The following is a 22997-nucleotide window of genomic DNA, read 5'->3' as shown; positions in this document are numbered from 1 at the left end:
CCTAGTTGTTCTCACCTCGTGAACCAATTAGAAAATAGTATCTGTTTGGCACACTACAATTAACAAATGAGGCTGCTGAAGGCCAGGGACCACCAATGGTTCCCCATTTTACTACAGCGAGGGCTGAGGGGATCAGCCTATCTAGAATCCACTGATGACCTAAGAGCTGGTATCTGCTGGCACTTCCTTTCGGTAAACAGCTTTCCGTGCCCTAGCCTTCATCATAGCCTTTCTCACAGCATTTCAGTACCCTGTGTTCTTGCTCATTGTTGTGTGCCCACTCCAGATTCCACTGCTTGGAACCCACTAAGTCAAGAATGAATTAGGTCATGCATAATAATCCTTATCTGTTTACTTCATCCAGCTGAGAAAACCGAGAATGTCAAAGCTGTCAAGATATAATTTTAAAGTATACTTCTAAAAAACTAAATAGTCTTTAGCCTTGGAACAGACTGTGTAAAGAAGAGCTGCAACGTAAGCAACAACTGTGTGTAGGAAGAAGGAAAGCCTCTGTAGAGCCTCTAAATCTGGTCAGCCTATTAACATCCAAGTCAATGAGTGCCCATGAAAGCCAGGGTCTCAGAACAAAGTTAGTAAAAGTCTATGGAATTCTTTGAGAGAATAAATCATAAAGCACTTACTAGAAGTCATTCCTGGCTGCGGCTGTCCCATGTTAGGCCCTGGATTCATGGAAACTGGTACCATGCCGGCAGCATTAGGTAGCATGCTCTGCTTCTGTAGTCTAGTCCTTCGTTTTTCTTCTAGTTCTTTCTGGATTTTATAGATCTTTTCAGCTAGCAGGTGATAATATTCTGCCTACATTTTTGAAGTAAAATAAGAGAGGAGGAAAAAGAGAAACTACCACCAGGTAACAGAAAAAACAAACTAAGAATAGAAAATTAGCTTAAAAGAGGAAAGCAGAAACTCAAAGTGGAAAAATCTAATCTACCTTCTTAAATCATTACAAGTATGGCTCATGTTTGGAATGATCGTGTGACCGGTAGCTTTATTATGAACCTACACAATAAAGCATGACTTCTCAAAGCAGGTTTACTAAGTACATCCTGGCAATTTACAGGATACAGACAGTATGCTACATTTTTAAGAGCCAATTTAAAAAAGAAAATTCAAGTGATGGTGAGAAGTGGGACTATTACTTGAGATGTGCTGGGCAGCTGATTCACCACACACTAGTGAAAACAGCACAGGGCTGGTTTCTAGGCTGACAGAAGGACAACCAAGATAAAGTGCTACATGAGCACACTGCATTATTAAGAGGACAAGTCTAAGATACTTGGTGACACACGCTTTAAGACAACTGCTTTCTTATCTTGACTGGATGTCAGTGAAGAATAAGACAGGACAGCTAAAAGTTCCCTTTTCTGAAACACAGTACTACTTATAAATGTTAAAGAACAGGACAAATTTAAACAACCAGAACAGGTCCACTTCTGACTGTATATAGATAAGAAAATGCTGATGCTCACTCGATTATTTGCAGATTCATACATGTCCCCTTCTACTTTCCGGGCATAAGCAACTAAGTTTTCCATCCGCCTGTCTTTTAAAGCAGCAGGATCCGGAGTAGGAAATATGGCTTGAACACTGGGAATAGAAAAAACTATCGCTATAATATCAGCTTTTCACTCACATCATGGAAACATACAATTCTTTAAACTTTTCATTGTTGTGTGCCATTGAGTCGATTCTGACTCTTACTGGTCCTATACAGGGCAGAGTAATTGCCCCACAGGGTTTCCTAGGCTGTAATCTTTACCGGAGCCGATCACCAGGTCTTTTCTCTCACAGAACTGCAGGAAGGTTCTAACCATTGACCTTCTGGTTAGTAGCTGAGTACTCAACCATAGCACCACCAGGACTCCTACTAAACTTTTAATTACATTATACGAAAGTATAATAGTATACTCTAAGTACAATTTCTTTTTTATTATATTAAAAAACTAAAATATTGGTATTTTCTCATTTTTATACAATAAGACGTATTAGATAAAAGAAAAAAATTGGGTAGAGGGAGGTATGCCGAAACAGAAAAAAATACTAACTGAAATAAAATTGTCTCCTTTCATTGAAGACGGGGTTTTGCTGATCAAAATATAAGAAATTACTCCATAATAATACTCGCTGGTGCCCGTCCCTCCAAATGTACAGCGAAAGATTATACTGTGCTAGTATTTCCATAAAGGAAGTGAGGAGACCTAACCTTTGTCATGGCACCAAATAGCAACAGCCTTCAATTCTTTCTACTCTCTGCATTTCCTCAGCTAAGTTAAATACATCCTAATAAACACTACAAAATCTTAAAAGATCTAGAACTTTAAACCAGAGGAGGCAAAATGCATAATGATTCTGCTACATTAAAAGTGTTTCACTCTCTAGCAACGTCTTTCAAAATTGTGGCCACTAGACTAGAGTTTCTTAAAGTTGACAAATGTGATTTTCAGCCACTAATTTTATCTGGACAACTCATGTTCAGTTACATAGTGTGTTATGGAACCAGATGGGGAAGGCAGAAATTGACGTTTAGAAGATTACTTAAGTTGGTAGAAAATTCACAAGCTTATAATAAACTTTTAAAGTTAATCATATGATCAATCCCAAATAATCAAATCTCTTTGTATATTAAATAAAAATTTCTGACCACTTTATCACAAAAGTAATACTTTGTTTTGGTTATTCTTTATTAATTCGTTTCATTAAAATCTCTGAGTTTCGTCGTCAAATTCTATTATTTAGTGCTAACATTTTAGAATGTAACAAAAATGAATTAAGAAGCTAAAAGTTAGGTCACATGGTTCCACGCCAATAATGAGCATGGACGGAATAAAAGCGGCCCCTCTGTTAAGTGGAGGGGAAGGAAAAACTGCCTTCCCCAAGTGGCACACGCTACACGTTGTTCAGAAAATTAAGCTCTACCATCAAATGATCCAAGCTCTATCTTTCTGATCTTGGGTCCAATTAAATTCTGCCACTCTATGTAGTTCCTTCTTCTTTATCTGACAAGAATTCTTTTTATTAAATAAGACAGTATCTACGAGGCAAAGTGCCTGGCACACACCAACTCTACAATGTAGTACAGAAGGTGTTTTCACAAACTCTTGGCATATGCACATTTGGAGGACTACAGATCACCATACCTGATTTAACTTGTCAACATAATAAAAGCTTTATCAGGAATAACAGAAAAGAATGCTGCCACTGCCAACATTTTTAATGAGCTGATGCCTATGGTCTTCCTTGTAAAATACGAGTTTTACAAAGACAGTGGCACTGAAATGAACAATTTTTAAACAACATATTGATTACTAATTATGTGCCTGGCACTAGGCAGAGATAATATTTTACACCCTGTTAAAGCTGAAAGACTCCTAAAGTGATGGTGAAGAGAAAAACTGAGCGACAAGAGGCAGAGAATGGGAAGCAAGAACGCAACAGGAACAGAAATGTTGCCACCAAGGACCAGGCTACGGGAAAAATCAGTAACATGCCTCTGGTGGTTAAGCGGCCGGCAGAGTGAAAGAGTGCTCATATGATTTAACTCTTTATCAATAAAACGAGCCCACATCTTACAGTTTGTGAACAAGATGATTTCGGAGATCCTGAGTGATATCTTCATGCCACTGTTTCCGAATTCCAGTGCTGGATGGTTGAGCTGCTGTTGGCATAGGACCCAGAGGAGCCACACTGGCATTTTCATTCATCATTGGGCTTTATAAAAAAAAGGAATCATAAAATAGGTCAGTGAGGAAGAGTAGGTGAAAGAAGATCTTGTTTAAGTACAGCTGACAGTGATTAGTGCGCACTGGAGCCAATACAGTCTGAGGAATCTATTTACACAAAGAAGTCTGGGTGAGAAAAGCATGTGACCACATTTATAAAAAGTGTGTATGTGTTTGTACTTGTGCAAGGGTAAGACATAAACCTCCAGCAACTCTATGTGGAGGGGAGGATGAAGACTTGTGTGTTATAAATTAGGTCTAAGCTAAAACTTTGATACAGCTCATCTAGGGAACTCCTTAGGTAACGGGAGAGAGCAGACTTATTGCTTAAGCAGCTGCAACCTTACAACTTCCTACTGTATTTGGGAAAGCGTAAGTTACCCAAGATAACTGATACAATTTCAAATTAAGGCTGTGGAATGCCCAAAGGAGGGACCCCAACAGGCTGTTTGCCTGCAGTCATCAAGAATACCTCCAAATCATGGAAAGTAAATAAAGGACTCAAATATGGAATTCTAACAAATATTTGAAATGTGACAGGGCCAACCCAAGATAAAACTTACTTTTGAGAATTTATGGCTGAATGCAACATCGAGTCAGGAAGAAGACTGGGTGTTTGAACCCCTACACCGCCATTTACTCCCATGGGACTAGCACCTAAGTCAAAACAATACAAAAAAAAAAGAGAGAATATTTTAAATACCGATAACAAAGAAAAAAGAAAAGCTATAAAAATACTAGAAGAAAACATTACACAAAATTTTTATCCTTTCAAAGTCAGGACCCAAAACTCTGACGCCATCAAGGACAACATCTATAAGTCAAGAGACAGATGACAAGTCAGAAAAGAAATCAGCAACACAAATACCACCAGCAATATAACAAGCAACACACATGTGAAGGTTAACACACAAGTACCCTCCCGGATCTGCCAGGCAGGACAGAAACTGGCAGGAGAGACACCGGCCACCCACAGAGGAGAGCATGAGAGCCGGACCACCACAAAACATGAACGCAACAGTTAAAGCAGAACTTCAAATATACTTTTCATGTCTTAAACTGTCAATACTTTTAAAGTTTGAGAATACCACGTACTGAATGAGAACAATACAGGAAAAAAAACATTTCAACCAAAATTCATCAGTGTGTAAACTAAAACAAACTCTTGGGAGAGCTATTTGGCACCTGCTTAACTTTTTTTTTAACAACGACCCAAAAACAAACAGACAGAAACAAAAAACCGTACATGTATTCTTTCACTAAAAATCTCCACTTCTGATCATTTGTTTTACAGTTATACTCACATATGTATACAGAGACACATACAACTAACACTGGAAACAAACAATCCAGGGATTCGAACTGTACACGTGCCTATGCTTTTATAAGCACAGAAAATTTACGCAAGGGCGTAAGGAAACTAAGTACGGTGCCCTAGAGCAGGGGGTGAGAGGCAGTGTTTGGGTTGAGAGGGAAATATTTTCTATTGAACACTCCTAAATGGTTTGAATAATTCTATGTGCAGCATTGCTTCTTCAATTAACAATTTTAATAAATGCTGTATCTTTAAAACTACAAACAACCAGCAGCAATATTAACACTAAACCAAACTTTCATGTGGTTAAAAACCTTTCTGATACCCAAGTCTACTAATATACACCTTATTTTAGTTAACAGAACATGTTCCTACCAAAATGCAAATAACGTGCACATTTTTCAGCAATGTTTAATGAAGAATACGGTGGCTGATTTCATCCATACTCCCTGAATGCTTAGGCAGCACTTCTCTTCTGAAGGCAGCAGGCCAGCTCTCTGGAGTTGCTGGAAGTGGCCCCTTTGAAATAAAACTATGTCGTCCACAATTCTGTCTCTGCAAACATTCTATATGGACAAAGTCCTTTTTAGAAAAATTATGCACCCTTAACATAGATTTGTTTTATTGATGGCAGAGAAAACAGTGCAATGAGGTAAATAAAAAAGTGAGTGCACTATATGTGAACTTGCTTCTCTTACTGCCTTCTGATGGCACATGAAAACACAGCAAAACATTCTCGCCCAAGTCTCCAGGTCCGTTTCCTATTCAGCGTATGATTGCCACCGACAGCACGATCATAACTTGAGGACCATCCCTACACAGGCTAGCATCTAAGACCACAAGCGTGAGCTTTCACTTGGGAGTTCAAGAATGTAGGAAATCAGACATGGCTGGCACTGCCAGACTTGCTCAGGAGGAAATGAAAAAAAAAAAAACAGAATTAATGACACCAAAAACTAGTGAAACTATACTTTTGTCAAAGCTTTAGAAGAGACCTCATACCAGTAAAATCGTAACTTATACAATACCTGAATTCAACAGGAACTAGAAGATTAAGAACGTGGTCACTGAGTGCTTACATTAATAAAGCTCTAATTTTGAAATAAAATACCTAAAAATGAATTCTAAGCCCCAGAAAGGATTCCCTCTTCCTCTCCTTGCTACCAAATCTTTGTAACCTAAGTCAGGAGAAACTGTAGCGTTGTCTACTTAATCTGCCTGCTCAGTCCAACTAGATGATGTTACAGAGTAAGGACCACAGACGGCCGTTTTTTCAGCACATCGCACAACTGAATGAATGCTGCTTACCATTTGCTCAACTGCCCTTGACCATCGCAGGAACCTAAAATGCGTAACCTGTGAGACGTTCCAGCACTACAGCCAGTTCTGCCGCAGTGGGAGACACACCTGCAATTCCAAACTGGAACTGTGTATGTATTTTCCCATCGAAGTGTGACTATACATGTTCACTTGGGCTCTTTATCCAGTTACCCAGTGCAGGTAACCCCCGCTTTACGGAAGTTCGCTTTACCCCACTTAGCTTTTACGGAAGACCTACATTAGTACCTGTTTTCAATAACCGAAAGAAAACCGAAGAGGAATTTTGCTTTTACAAAAAAGGGCAAGAATTGGAAGCTGTTAAAGAGGTTGTGCGCACATCCCTCCACCCGCCAGGAGCAAGTGTGGTGTCTCTAACTGTAGGGCTCATCCCTCGTGTTATGGATTGAACTGTGTTCCCTCAAATTGTATGCCAACTTGACAAGGCCATGATTCCCAGTATTGTGTGACTGTCCACCACTTTGTCATCTGATGTGATTTTCCTATGTGTTACAAATTCTACCTGTACGATGTTAAAGAAGTGGGATCATGGGCAGTTATATTATGTTAATGAAAAAAACCCAGTGCCGTCGAGTCGATTCTAAGGCAGCACTCAATCTACAAGATTAGGTTAAATCTTGGGTCCATCTCTTTTGAGATATAAAAGACAGAAGCAAGAGAGACATGGGGACCTCATACCACCAAGTAACAACAGTCAGGAGAATAGTGTGTCCTTTGGGTCAGGGGCCGCTATGCTGAGAAAGTCCTAGATCAAGGGACTATTTGATGACAAGGACCTTCCCCCAGAGCTGACAGAGAGAGGAAAGCCTTCCCCTGGAGCTGGCACCCCGAATTAGGACTTCTAGCCTCCTAGACTGTGAGAGAATAGATGTCTCTTTGTTAAAGCCATGCACTCGTGGTACTTCTATTATAGCAGCCCTAGGACAACTAAGACGCCCTGGCACATACGGTTAATATAATGGACTCTTCTGAGGAATTCGAATCCTGGCCCTTCAACCCAGGCACGTGTGCCACTGCCAGCTAGGCTACTACCACCACCTCCCAACCTCCCAGTGTGCTCACTAGATTCCTGATTCTGGGAAGTGATGCTATACTGTATAGACATGATTCCTACCTAGGCTGTGTACTTACATCATTGCTGCTTTCACTATATGCTAGTATTATTTTAGGCTTTGTATGTTACTTGGTATTATTTGGTATGTTATTTTTTTGGGTCTGGGAATTCTAAAAAATTTTTCTCATATAAATTAATGAAAACTGCTTCTCTGCTTTATGCCATTCGGTTTATGAAAGGTTTCACAGGGACATTCTGCTTTTGGATAGCAGGGGAAACCTGTACTGTATTCCTCAGGTAAAGATAAGATGACACAGACTCATAAACATAAATTTTTTCTTTATAAAGAGCTGACAGTCTAGGAGCATCAACTAGAGATTACGGCTACATCAAACGAGAGCATACAAAACGAAGCCAAGAGGCAAGTTCTTGGTATTAACAGTTCCAGAATTTTCATAAGATGGCTGTAAGAGAGTAAGTTAATCAATAATTTGAAGGTCGGCAATAAAAAGAAAACTAAGATACTATAAAGGCTACTTAAAGGCAAAAAAAGAGTCCCAAGAATTTTTTATATTGAAAGTAACACTGATCACATTCACACCACCATTTATGACATATTTGTCCCCAAAATGTTTCACCTGGATCTAATTATTAAACTAAATGTTGCATTTCTCAGGTGTGATACTGGTATTGTGGTTATGGAAAACAATGTCCTTTTCTTCAAGAGACATACGCTGAAACAGAAGTGTCAGGATGTCTCAAGTTTACACAAAAACAAAGCAAATGTGGCAAAAATACTAAAAATTAGTGAGTCTAGGTAAAGAATACAATATATAGTGCTACTGGACTATTCTAACTTTAATATAGGTTTGAAAATTTCAAAAGAAATCTAGGGGAAAAAATTGTACTCAGATTTAAACACGGAAAAGTAGTTACTAAATTCTTACCTTTACCTTAGACCTGTGGCAAGTACGATGGAAAAACCTAGAAGATTTTAAGTTTCTGTTGGAGGGATACTTTTTTATGGTTCTAATTTCCTAAACAAAGTTTTTGTCTTAGATTTTTAACTAGATACCCAATCCATGCTCTTGGCAGGACCCCCAAGAATACCGTAAGTGACTGAGTGAGACGTGACACAACTAAGCACTCGTTTCCCAGGTCTTTCCTGCTATCCCTTCTCAGTCTGGAAGCTCCACGGAAACTTTTTCAGCATCACATCAACCAACATGCAAGCTTCCACCGACAGGTGGTGGCTGTGCATGAGGTCCACTGGCTGGGAATGGAGCCCAGGTCTCCCACATGGAAGGTGAGAATCCACCACTGAACCACCACTGGCTCCAGCGTCAGATGCGTTATTGGCTGAATGGCACGGATTTCTGCTCCAGCTCTGCCTTTCTGTGTGAGTTCAGCGAATGTGCCTTTTCTGAGCTCCTACTAGGAGATGATCAAGATGGTATATGTTGGCGATAAAAGGCGTAAAGAAGTCAGAGTCCCTATCTTTAAGCCCTGTGATGTTTCAAGGTTCCACACACACTGGGTAGGGGCATGTTCTCTGTGATCCAATTAGTGAGGTTTGAATCTTGTCTCCACAATTACTAGTAGGTTAACATCCAAGCTAAACATTATAGGTTGCCAAATAAATGGAAGTATACTGCTTTTGTTTACAGATGAGATAAAAATCTTACACCATTAAGGACAAAACATGGTCTCATTCATGAATTTAGCCTACCAGATCACGACTGACCCCCAAGTGCCATCCTAAAATAAAGGTAGTTGGTGAATGAGAACAGCTTTGTCTAGTATTTCAAACTCGTAAGAGACATGAAAACGGTAAGAAAACAGATTTATCAGTACTTATTTGGGTTTTAACAATTGCGTATATTTCTTTACTTTCTCCAAGAATATGGTACTAGGTTAAGATCAAGCTGAAACTCCAGGGCCATATTTATGACCATCATCAACTGTAAGAATATAAAATTATTATCATCCCAGTAAATTCCATTATAAAATTCTAATAAAGACAGAAGATTTAAGGAATCACTTAAAAAACTTGAAAAAGGCATTTATAGTCAAAAAGCTCTGATATAAACATTAGCGAAAAATATAAAATTTTGGTTAAAATAAATTGCTTAAGATTTTGTTGTGATGTGAAAAAGCAGTCACTTGTTTATAATATGCAATAAGTGCTTTTTTATAGAAGTTTAAAACCCTTTAAAGACTCAGTCACGGTGACTCCATTTTGATTATTTCCTTTATTTATACAGGCTTCAGGGAATTCATAAGAAAATGAAAATACAAAGTGACACCTTCCACACAACATGAACATATAGCACTCATTATTAAAAGGGTTCTGGTATAAAAGGAAAAATACAGCGTAAGTAGCCTTTGCCTATCTGGGTTTTCTTTGGTAAACAGAAACTCTACGCTGGGAAGTAGAGCATGTTGTCATACTTAGTTTTCAAAACTAGAGACCAAGATGGGATCTACTATACGATCTCATTTATATGCAACATGCAAACATATAAACCAAAGACTATCAGTGGTTACCAAGGGTGGGAGGAAGGGGGGAAAAAAGGAGTTTTTACTGGGGGTGGTGGTGGTGGGGGTAGCGGGGGGGGGCACCAAGTTTATGTTAAAGGTGGTGGAAGGATTTGGAAAAGGATGGTGAAAATGGCTGCTCAACTTGAAGGATGTCATCAGTGTCACTGAATTGTACATGTAGAAACTGATGAGGTTGAGTATTTTTGTTATGCATATTTTCACAATAATTTAAAAAAAGGGGAAGGGGGCTCTAACAGCAGAAGAAATGAATGAAGTATTCTAGAGGTTTTTGGCTCACTGAAAACTGAGAGAGAGATGAAAATTTGATTAATCTTAATCCTGACCCTAAAATAAACACACTAAGAAAGGGGAAAAAAAGAAACCTCAAGAAGCTAATGTCCAAATAATTTTGTGGGTATATACAAATGTACATACGCAGATACTATAAAAGGAGAGGAAAAGGAACTATACACATTAGTCTGAAAGATGAATGGGAAATACCCAATTCTAAAAACAAAAACTCAGGCCAGGAGTAGACAACTGCATTGGGACAAGATCCTAAACACAAAGAAAGAGGCAAGAGGCACTCTGTGTAACATGGAAAGGGAGAGAAAGAACCATCTGAAGTCCAAATCAAAGGATATAAAAGAAAAGGGGGAAAAAGGAAGACCCCAGGTCCATCTTTCTGTTCCTCACTCTTTTGCATGTACTTTTAATACAGAAGAGCTAAAAACAACCCCGCAAAGGCAGGTTCTCTCCTCATTCCACCTCCTGGTCCAGTTTTTCAGAGAAAGTGGTCATATGATTACTTAGCAAGTTAACACTTCTTCTCACTGAATAGTGAAAAACACAAAATGGTTTATGGGTACAGGGCACAGAAATTTAAGAAAAATTTATCTAAGTTCCTGACTAGTTAAAAACAAGAAATGATCCCTTTTTGAGAACGCTTTCAGGAATGAAATCAACTGATCAAGCACTGAACACCAAAAAGGCAGGAATGAAGACTCTAAGGTATATTAAAGAACCAGTCTGACAGAGTGCTAACACTGCTAAAATAGTCTCAGTAATGACTGCAAAATTTGACTTACAAAGCTGACTGGAAGAATCAGAAATTCCCTGACACTATCCAGGGAAGTAGCAGTCAGGCAATCAAACGATGCATTCCACTGTGGGTCTTTTGCTGCAAAAGACCTCTTTAAAAAGTGCTAAAAAGCAAAGATGTCACTTTGAGGACTAAGGTGCACCTGACCCAAGCCATGATATTTTCAACTGTCTCATATGCATGCAAAAGCTGGACAATGAATAAGGAAGACTGCAGAAGAACTGATGCCTTTGAATTATGGTGCTGGCAGAGAATACGGACTACCAGGAGACCAAACAGATCTGTTTGGAAGAAGTACAGGCAGAATGCTCCTTAGAAGCAAGGATGGGGAGACTTTGTCTCATGTATTTTGGACATGTTATCAGGAGGGACCAGTCCCTGGAGAAGGACATCACGCTTGGTAAAGTAGAGGGTTAGGGAAAAAGAGGAAGACCTTCAACGAGATGTACTGATACAGTGGTTGCAACAATGGGCTGAAGCATAACAACAGTTTTGAGGATGGCACAGGACTGGGCAGTGTTTCATTCTGTTACACATAAGGCTGCTATGAGTCAAAATCTACTCAATGGCACCTAACACCACCACTGGCATCTTGGATCCAAATTATTAAAAATCAAAACAAACTGGTGGGGCTCAAAGGGTCTGCTTTTCCACTCTCAGAATTTTAACTTTGAGAGAACAGTCTTTGTTGAGCACTGTTTATAAAAATAGTATCATTAAAATATTACAGTATGTGGCTCAAGCTGTGCTAAAAAACTAATCATTAGATTTCAAATACTTTTACAGTATTAGTTAAAAAAAAAAAAAGGAAGAAGAATGCCTGGACTGTCAATACAAGAAGTAGAAATGGTAAAAATGGGTGCAACAGAACACACTACGGAAGAGAAAGAGAAAAAAGTAAATTTGCTGTACTAAAACATCTGAAAAACTATATGATTTCTTTTTATAAAAATTAGCTAAAGAAGCAATTTAGAAAATTATAGAATAAACTGATCTATCCTTCCAAGTATTTAGTGAGTTGTGATAAAAATCTTACTGTAAAAGATCTGTTGTTAGTTGCCCTCAAGTAGATTCCAACTCATGGCGACCCCCATGTGTGCAGGGCACAACTGCTCCACAGGGGCTTCGAGGCCATGACCTTTTGGAGGCAGAGTGCCAGGCCTGTCCTCTTAGGTACCTCTGGGTGGGTTTGAACTGCCAACCTTTCGGCTAGTAGTCAAGCACTTCACCGTCCGTGGCCCCCAGGGACTCTCAGAAGATTAGTATTATGTAATTATCAAGAATGATGTGGACCTCCACTTATACGTAAAAATGCTCAAAATAAAAAGCAAGTTATAAAACAGTATATGAAGCATAACTGAGACATCTCAGACACAGAGACCGTAACCTGAAGGGTGAGATAATTTTAACTATGTTTATTTCTGGACAGTAGAATGACTGTTCCATACTGGATATGTAAAATTACCTGTAATCTTACAAATTAAAAACAACAAAAACTAATAAGATTACATTTTGTTAAGGGCAGTGTGCCCAATTTTATTCCCTCGTTTAAGATCAAACAGTAATGGTCAGAAACCAAAGCCTACTGTGAATATTAATAGTAGGGTGAAAACGGGTATCATAGGAAAATACACAGTAGATTATTCAGAATCAGACTACTTTCTAGCTAAGCAAAACTTCACCATCAAGAATACATGATCTCATAATAAAAGGCAAGGTATCAAAGGCTGCAGACTCATTAGCAGTGGATATGTAACTATTAAAAAAAATTTTTTTAATGTTCAACTTCCTGGTAGCAAAGCAATAATCATAGAGCAAAGTTCTCCCATTTTATCATATACAATTAGAGAAACAAATATGCCCAAAATAAAAAAGTCAGGATATTAGAAAACCTCTCTCTCTCCCCCTCCCCTCCCAGTCACACCACAAGAAGAGATAAGGCAAACAAGTGCATTCAAAAACTATTTCAAAAGGGACTCCCCGCCAGGTATCTGAAAAGCAGTACTAACGATAACGCACTCATTTCTGCACATTTTAAACCAAAACAAGGGACATTTCTGTTGTGGGGTTTAAAGCAGGGGAAAAAAAACAAAAACAACCTGGAAACCTAAATGTCGACCTGCAAGCGATTATTATATACAACGAAGTACTATACAAAAGGAGACACTGAGTATTACGAGAGAAAAAACGCCTACCCTGTTAAAGAATAATGTATGTGATCCCATACCTGCAAATATAGCCAAATATCTGCATAAAGTGATCCGGAGAATATAAACTATTAGCAGGTACTCTGGTAGATGACTTAAAAAGGGCCTTTTATGCTGTAACTAAAAATTTCAAAAATCCATCAAGTAGACAGAAACAAAGCAAGAGAAACTAACCTTAAACTAAGTTAAAGAGTGAGTACTGCATTTGGAAAGAGCACTTACACACACGAGCAATGCCACGCCTGTTACTAGGAGCATGCAAACTTACTCATGTTGCTCACGGGGCGCATGCCTTGGGGAGACTGCCCAGACTGCTGGCTCTGCTGACCCTTCGCTTGCACCTGGGCTTGTGCTGGCATCTGGGTGACTTGGTAGGGCAGTCCAAGGGCTGCATAGGCTCGCTCTATAGAGCTGGGGTCGATCTGACTGACAGTGCTTAGGCTGGGGGCAGACTGCTGCCCCACCCCTAGAGAACCTGCATTTGCAAGTCCAACAGCTGCTCCGGTCAAAATTGCTAGAAGACAAAAGAAATGGTATTCCAACATTAAAGACAGCGACAGGAAAGACCAAAGTGTATGAATGAATCTCAAAAAAAAAAAAACACAGAATTATCATTCATGTGATTATGAAACATCTCAGTACATGTATCCTGTCTCCCATTATTTACTTGGAAAAATTTCTAGATGCAGAGCTGATGGATCAAGGGGGATCACTGCCAGGAAAAGCTGCACCAGTGTTCCCACCAAAAGGGTATGAGGGTCTAAGGGTCATACAAATGTCAACAGCAGTACTATCATTTTAGCCAACACGACAGGAGAAATGGTATCTTATTTCTTAAAAGTGAACATTGCTGTGTTTTTGGGGTTGTTTCAACTATCCTCCATTTTCTACTGGCCACTTATGATTTCTTTATTAAGAATCTCTTTTCTGCACGCTGCACATACACTTCCAAATTTCTCTTCCAACCCTGCTTAATAGTTTGTTTCCAGAGAGGAGACGTGGTAGCTGTACTTCTAAAACCATCTCTTTATATTACTCTTGTCCATTCCAGGATTATAAAAATGACCTCCATTTTTTCTTATTAAAATAATTTCAAACTATCTAAATACTTAGGTCACAGAGAGAACAGTACCTCGCCTGATGCTGAAGCAACAATTTTTAAGTTTTCAAGTGTTTAAAATGGAGCATTAAGTTCTCTATCGTCGTAGGAGCCTTAGAGAAACCAGCTTATCTGCCTGGTTCTTGTAAGGCTTTTCAGTCTTCTCACTAATTTCAATTACGGCCTTTTGCAGGCAATAAATTCTGTGTGCACACACTGGGATGCTTCTGAATTTTTCTATTCTCTTTTACTAACCTGGGTACTTTCCCGCAGGTATCAAACTTGTGTAATTTTTATGCCTTTAAATTCAGTAGGGGAAAACTACCTTATCATACTCCTTATTATATGTTTTCCTGGATATTCGCACAGATTTGTCCTTCCAGGTGAACTTCAAGATCACTTTATTAACTTCCCTAAATAATCTCATTGAGAGTGTATAAAACTGACTTTTAAAACAGTATCAAGCCTGCTCATCCAGATCTTGGCATTTATTCTTCCATTTAATCAATCTGTTTTTGTAGTCATTCAGTAATATATGGACTTTCCTAGAAAGCTCATTTAGTAATGAAGTTTCCTATTTATCACTTTTTTGGTTGCTATTTTAAATGGGTAGTTTCTCCCACCTTTTTTTCTATACGTAAGAAAATCACTGATTTTTTTTATATCCAGTAACCTAACTAAATTCACTTCATCGAATATTGAAGGTCATGACATCATCTGAAAACCTCTGCACCACTCCTTCAGTTCTCCTGTCTAATACCACTGGGTAGGGACCTCTGATTCCAGAGCAGGTACAGCAGTGCTTTATCTCCTTCTATCAATACTTCGCAATAGTATAACCACCATACCTTCCATACCCATCTTTTTATGTTTTAATTAGAATGTGGCAAATAATGCGGGGAAGCAGCTTAGCCTGCACGGATTTAAAAATGAAACATTTCCAATGTGACTAGGCAGAAAGAAAGAATCTGACAAACTGTGTTTTAATAAGCATGAATACTAAAAGTTTCTGGATCTTCTTTTAGCTAACAAGCAGTTCAATTCATGCACTGATACGAGGTAATGGGACGTAGATTAACGGAAAGGAAAAAAACATTCTGTCAACACAGTGTGACCGTATCAGGCAGTCATAGGAACCTCCCATAATCAGAAAGTACTTCAAAAATCCCATCGAATCACACTGGTGAAATTCCAAAAATCATTTTGGTATAAAGCTTCAAAGATTTCCTCACTTACACTGTTGATGTCTCTTATCCCCAGCATTTTTGAGAGGAAGACACACAGGACAATCATGCCTTGTACAGTTCTTCCAGTGTGAGATGATCTGGCGAGAAGATGCACAATGTGCCACTGAAGAGAAGAGAAGTGCAGGTTATATCTTTATATTAATAAATATTCATAATAGCTAGCACTTATTGAGCACTTAGTGAATGCTACAGATGTACTCATTTATCTCATCTTCTTAACAACCCTCTAGGGTAGCTCCTATTAATACATTCTACGGTGAAGAAAATGGGCAAAAAATGGTTAAAGAATATACACAAAGTCATACAGCTACCCAGTAGCCTGGCCGCAGAGCCTGAATTTTTAAACAGTATGCTGTACAACCTACTTTATTCTAAGATATTCGAAACCAGTATCATGACTACACATGCCTATAAAAAGATTTTTAATGACTCTGTAAATACAAAAATTGTATTAGATTTGGTAACACTGTTTAGTATTTGCCGTTATGACAGCAAATCTTCAACAGTATTTAAAGTATGCTATGCTGGGGTCAATCAAAGTCAATGAGGGTCATCACCAAAGGGAAGACCCCTGACTTTTTCATGCCCTAGTAGGAGCCCTGATGGCGCAGAGGTTAAAAGCTCAGCTGCTAATCAGAAGGGCAGCAGTTTGAATCCACCAGCCGCTTGGAAACCCTGTGGGGGCAGCTGTACTGTCTTATAGGGTTACTACGAGTTAGAACTGACTCGATGGCAATGGGTTTTTGGTTTTTTTAAACACAAAGATCCTATTAAAAAAATGGGATCTCGAAATCGACGTGATCAAATTTCCTCTTTTCTCTCTGACTGTATTTTTATCTAGAAACATTATCTACCACGTACACCAACCCTGGGAGCCCACTCACCTTGGCAGGACTTGCCTGACTGGCAGTGGGTCATGTGGTTGAGGACGTTCTTCATGGTGCGGCAGTGGGGAAGGTTGCACTGCTTCACTTCCCCATTAGCCTGCTCCCGGCGCTGGCACTTGTGAGCGTGCAACAGGAGAACCAGCTGCTGCTGGATGAGCTTGCGCTTCTCCGGATCAGCCGTGTGTGCTCCAGAGCCCATCCCTTGGGCTACTGGAGTCACCAGGGCTGGCTGCTGGACCTGTGGAGCCTGCTGTTGGCCCTTAGGGGTGTAACAATAAAGACACATTCAGTGTTAGGTGTCACAGTGTGCTCTCTCTTTAATAAAACAGGGACCTGGACATTTTCAGTTAAAGCCTTTATGGGCGACAGACTACATATGCCAGGCTTTTTTTTTTTCCTTTTTTGACACAGGGGATTCAAAGACAAAGTATGGCTCCTACCATCAAGCACTTCAATACAGTGAGAAAACAATAAATTACTACAACACCAGTATGTAAATGAACAGAGAGCAGGAGCAAAGATAAGGACACAGCCACCTCTGGTGGGAGAGAAGGAGCAGAGCAGGACTCACAGAGAAGAGCCTATCCACACTAGGTTTTAAAGAATGGAAAGCTTCTTGGTAGACTCAGCAGGGGCCTCTCGGTTGGATAAAAAATTAGTTTTTGTAATCTCAGGAAGAAATTTTGTTTTCCCAATAAAAAAACAAATATTTAATATTATTTTCCGTGACAGGGATGCCATGTTTTATCCATCTCTGTTATCTCTAGTACTTAGCAGACCATCTGGAATGCAGGCATTCAATGACCATACAACAAGAAACTTAAACATGTGAGAGGAGAGAGAGAAAATCATCGCAGGCAATTTTTTCCAAAGTTGAGTGCAGACTACTTAACACATTTGTAACTAGAAATGGTTTTGCTTTTAAAAAAAAAAAAAAAAAAAGCAATGTTAGAAGCTTCTGAAATTTCTCCATGGCAAAAATCAGTTTACAACAATAGTTTAAAACCTTTCGAGTGTGCAGTAATATCAAATACAAATCACTAGATATGGTCATCGAGAGTTGGGATCCTTTGCCAGAGTCCTTTGGCCAAGAAGCGAAAGACCTCACTTTTCCTATCCTACCCAAGTGCTCACAAGCAGAATCTGCTAGATAGATGGCAGGTCCCTGAAACGTCCCTGTAGCAGCCTCACTTGCTCCTATTTGGATCAGCACCCTCGCTGATCAATACCACAAGGAACAAAACAGCACTGCCTCCCTGCTCACAAGGGTTGTCCATTACACATTTACTTAGGTTTCTAGTGTGTATAAACCTTATGTGTATAGTAAAAAAAAATATACTCTGTGTATAACAGAAGGCATGAAAAGTTTAATATAATTCTTTTGTTAAGAGAAGTTTGTAACAGATTGCTACCCACCATGTTGGGCATTCCTCCACCAGGAACTGCCTTTTTGTCCACTGCAAATGGAGATAAGGTATTTGGTAGTACAGTCTTTGTCTGAATCTGGAGACCAAGGCCACTGGCTCCAATCTGCTGTCCAGAATTCTGAGTATATGGCGAACCATAAGGAGTAGGGGGGTTGCTCATCATCCCCATCTAAGAGTAACAAACAGAAGAGAAATGAAGTTCCCTCTCACATCTTAATGGACAACATTATCATTCCCTTTCCAACTTAAAAAGACAATTTAAAAAAAAAGTACACATTTATTTGAATGCTTCCTGTATGTCTTAGCATTTACCTGTGTATTAACTCTTTTAATTTTTACAGCCCTAGGAGATAAGAGTTATAAAAACAAGAGAAACTGAGACACCATTGTGTTAAGTAACTTGCCCAAGACTGCACAGCTTATAAATGGCAGAGCTGGGAATCAAACCTCTTAACAACTATATGATACAGAATACTGTATTGAGTCTTTTTATAAAGAAAATTTTCTCTGCTTATTATAAAACAGGCTGCATGAAAGTATGCTCATGAAAATAATCACATTTTCAAAATCAAAATTTAGGGGCCTGAGGTACAATAAATTTACAGAGCTATTTTCTGTAAATATTTGAGATAAAGGTGTTTTAGAAAAATTTATCAGCATTTTCATTAAACTATCTACTAAACAAGATGTGCTACTTCCATCAAGTCACACATGACACTAATGTTTATGTACTTTCATTTAATGTTCAAATTAACTATGATTTCGTAAATTCAATTCAACTTAATAAACCATCTAACCCCTAAATAAATTATAGTTTGACATGTTCAAAGCATTCAAATGCTTCATATAGCATTTTGTTTATAAAAAAGGCAGCGAACAGGTGGTGTGGGAGACAGATCCTTTTTTACTTAGTGGCCCAATGGTGTATTTTTTTTTTTAAGCCTTGTGAACCTGAATCCTTTAGATGTATGAAACATGCAAACTCCAGAATTTATAGAATTCCTTGTGGTCTTAAGCCTAGCTATTCATTAAGTTACCTGCTTCGCCCTTAAAATAGTTTGAGTTTGTGACCCTATGTACTTTAAAAAGTAGTTTCTTTTCTGCTGTATTTATTAAAGCCCATTAGGGCAATCATACTGTATTAATGATTAACGAAAAGGACAGTATTAATTATTCAAAGGTCAAATGTTTTACTGATAACAATGATGAAATTTACTGTTACAATCATTTTAAAAAATCACCCAAAATGGGTATTTGAATAATTCAAACTGGGGTCACCTTTATACCTTAAATATAAAATTAGAAGTATCCCCTTCAATTCTATTCTTCCCCATAGGATCCCAACTAAAAGTCAGTCATCACCTACTAGAAACACAAGGCAAGCACTCCGAATGGAAACTGAGGAAGTCACCGCTAGTGCTCACTTAACAGCAGTCACATTAGGTGGATTCTACCCCTCTCTCTGCCAGATACAATCCTCTTTGCCAGATTCAGTCCTGTCAAAGGATACTTCAAATACTACATCTAGCATACACACATACTCCCTAAAATCCTTCCCATGTCTCCATTCTCACTGTCACTGTCTTAATTCAAGCCCCTTATCACTGCTTGTGTAGACTGCCTCCAAGAGGTTTCCTTACCTTCTGTCTTTGCCTCTTTCTATTCATAAGGGAACAAACACAGTATACTAGGGCCTTCATGAGGTCTAATTATTTCTCCAGGGTATCTTCCCGCCCCACTGCCTTCAAGTTGATCACGAATCAAAGTGACCCAATAGAACAGAGTAGAACTGCCTCATAGGGTTTCCAAGACTACAGTCTTCATGGAAGCTGACTGCCACACGTTTCTTCCGTGGAACAGCTGGTGGGTTTGAACCACTGACCGACCTTTCAGTTAGCATTCAAGTGCTTAACCATTGTGCCACCAGGGCTCCTTCAGAGTATCCTACTACCTCTTAAACTCATTACTTATGAAACTGGGAGCATCATGCTTGAGTCTCCAGCATTTGCCTTAAGCTTTTCCTTTGCCCTAAAATAAGTGGTGGCACACTTCCTTTCCTATTTGACTCCTTGAGGCTAACCTATAAAGAAATAAAACACTAAATTGGTAAAACCAAAACCAGTGGTGCTGAGTTGCCTGCAGCTTGTGGCGACCCCAAGTTTATGAGCAGAACGGGGCTCTGTTGGTTTTGAGGCAATTTAATTTTCATTTTGTGTTGTTTGCTTAGCTGGTACAACCTATAATTAAGAAGCAGCTGCAGATTCTAGTCATCCTTTAAGATACATTTCCCAAATGTTACCACCTCTGTGAGGCAGCTTTCTACTCTGTTGGGCATTAAAGAGCTCTTTTTGCACCCTGCCACAAGTGTTCATGCCTTTGTTTATAATACAGCATGGGTGACAATCTGTTTAAATGTGTGCCTCTTCTATTCCAGACCATGCACAAAAGGGCAAAAACCACAGTTCATTTCCCTCTGAAGCCTCAACATCTAGACACCCTAAGCTTGATCAATACCATAGCTCACTGACTCAGGAAAACAGAAACTATCTAAAAGCCAAAAAATAAGTAAGAGCCTCAGGAAATAAAAGTCAGTTCTTTAAATCTTATACATTATCTATACCTTCCAAATCAATATGAATACGAATCTTTTATCAGCTCAAAGATTTGCCTGTAGTGGAAAGGCAAAAAAAAAAAAAAAAAAGTTACAAAACACTTATATTTCCCTTCCTAGATGCGCTCAGAGCTTCAGAGAAGTTAAGTAAATTGCCTAAATGCTCCAAAGACAACTGGGGAGTGAGACGGAGGCAGGTGGCAAGTCTGGATGAAGGCACAGAAGAATGGGCTGCCCAAATGGGAAGCATCCAGAGTAAAAAACTTGTTGATTCAATTTCCAATAACTGGAATTTCCTAAGTGAATCTGGCCACGACAATCTCGGGAACAATCAAATACAGAAACAGGTTCACTCTAAGTTCAGGCTGCTTTTGGTAGTTTTCAATGTGGCTGCAAGTGCTGCTGCTGCTACAGTTGAAGTACTAGTATTTATGCTAATATGGTTCCAATAACATGCACAGCCTATACTGCTAACGGGAAGGCTGGTAGTTCAAACTCCCCCAGCGGCTTCGAGGGACAAAGACCTGGTGATCTGCTCCCATAAAGATTACAGCCTAGAAAACCCTATAGGGCAGTTCTCCTCTGTTAACACATGGGGTTGCTGTGAGTTGAAAAACTGACTGAGAGCACCTAACAACAACACTTAGGGGAGTTACATTCACTTCATTGTGTTTTCTATTAACATGTGATTGAAATTCAAAACAAAGGATATGAAATCCACTTTATCATAGAATCTGCATGATACAAAAAAAAAAGCCCAATAGTTAATAAATTATGCTTTTAAGAGGCCACTATTTGAGTAAATCAAATGCTGGAACTTGCAACCTGCCTTGATACCTCTTCTTAATAAGCACAGAATCTATCAGTTCATGTTTATTCACATGGACCCTGCCTCGCCCAGACTAACTGAATTTCAACCAGTCCTGACCTTGTGGGGTTCCTCAATTACCTAAAAACTCTTACATAAACAAAGACTGTACTGACGGCTGGCTGGTCAAGCTGGCAGTAATTCATTACTGACACTTCTGGTCATCCTGACCAACAAAGACTCTCAGGCTTTTGTTTTTTAGTCTCCCTCAGAGGTCTGCTGCCAGAGTTAGAAAGTGAAACACAACCAACCTCCCCGTTGCTACCCCTTCTGCCTCACAGGCCCCCTCCGCCCCCTTGCCCACCAAATATAATAGACTGTGGTTAAAGTTACTTGATTGTGCTCTCTTCTCCACAGCTAATGTGCTGCTGATGTCCAAATACCTACCTGGACCACAACGATACAGATATTCACCTAAACTAAAAATGCAGAGGACCAGGAAGCTGCAAACAGCCCTAGGCATCTAAGACAAAAATTAGATGCAAAGGACTTCACTACGGAATCTCAGAAAGGGCCTGTAGGGAATCACTTTTCTTTTTTAAAAATCTGACTCTACAGGTTGCTTCTAAACTCCCAATACATTCAAAGCAGAAATTTAGGGAACGGGAACACAAAAAACACATGATAGTGACAGTCACTGACAAATAAACAGGAAAAATATATATAACAATTTAGGAACATTTAACATGTGGGACAAAAGTCCCTGCAAGCCTTAATAAGACTTGCTGGTACCACAGTAATATAAACCAATGTATGTGTGACTCCAGGTTTTACTAAGGAATAAAAACAGAACTATTTTCAGACATTTCTACTGGATTAGACAAATGTCCACGTTATATATCTGTACCCATGTAATACTCTGGGTCCTGTGTTCAGTACTGTGGATACGATGCTGAACAAGTGATCTTGGATTAGACAAATGTCCACGTTATGTATCTGTATCCATGTAATACTCTGGGTACTGTGTTAAGTACTGTGGATACGACGATGAACAAGTGATCTTAGATTAGACAAATGTCAACGTTATGTATCTATACCCACGTAATACTCCAGGTACTGTGTTCAGTACTGTAGATACGATGATGAACAAGTGATCTCTCAGAATCTACAACATCAAATCCTATTTTTCAATTCATTCCCTTTACTGTATTCCTACACCATCACCTTAGTTTCTGGCTGCATTACCTCATTAGTGCCTGTCCTCTTAAACTGGTGTGCCACACCTAGAACCACACCTGTCCAAATTGTAAATGTGAGCATGAGATCCTTCTATTTAAACTCATAGAACACGGCATTCAAGAGCCTTCCCCCAACATCAATTCTCCTCCCCACGCCAGCTTACACTTGATGGTGCCCTAACTAGTCCTTCCTTCCTGTCCAAGGCCACTCAGGCTCTCTTCTAAAACAGGGACGCAGACAGGGCAGTCATCACTCTCTTAATTTAAAGCTGCACAGGCTAGATACTCTATGAGAACAGATGGCAAAATCCATCACAAAAGGATGAGGATGATGTTAACTTTAAAGGTGCTCCAAAACTGTGCCAGCACCATTAGCATTCTGACCG

The 22997-nt window shown here is 39.2% G+C and overlaps 1 protein-coding gene across 1 annotated transcript in view; it reads right to left on the bottom strand.

Moving 5' to 3' along the window:
- Positions 1 to 22997, bottom strand: part of EP300 (E1A binding protein p300) — an 82408-nt gene that overhangs the window by 29703 nt on the left and 29708 nt on the right. The window contains exons 3-10 of the mRNA XM_049884476.1: positions 17944 to 18123; positions 16525 to 16786; positions 15630 to 15743; positions 13563 to 13808; positions 4301 to 4394; positions 3589 to 3726; positions 1488 to 1605; positions 642 to 816 (exon numbers count right to left, since the gene is read on the bottom strand). Of these exons, the coding sequence (XP_049740433.1) occupies positions 642 to 816; positions 1488 to 1605; positions 3589 to 3726; positions 4301 to 4394; positions 13563 to 13808; positions 15630 to 15743; positions 16525 to 16786; positions 17944 to 18123 (1327 nt within the window). The remainder of the gene's footprint in view (positions 1 to 641; positions 817 to 1487; positions 1606 to 3588; positions 3727 to 4300; positions 4395 to 13562; positions 13809 to 15629; positions 15744 to 16524; positions 16787 to 17943; positions 18124 to 22997) is intronic.

The sequence above is a fragment of the Elephas maximus genome, chromosome 4 (genome assembly GCF_024166365.1).
Source record: "Elephas maximus indicus isolate mEleMax1 chromosome 4, mEleMax1 primary haplotype, whole genome shotgun sequence".
Lineage (NCBI taxonomy): Eukaryota > Metazoa > Chordata > Mammalia > Proboscidea > Elephantidae > Elephas > Elephas maximus.
The sequence above is the reverse complement of the archived record's forward strand: the minus strand, read 5'-3'. Positions and strand labels throughout refer to the sequence as shown.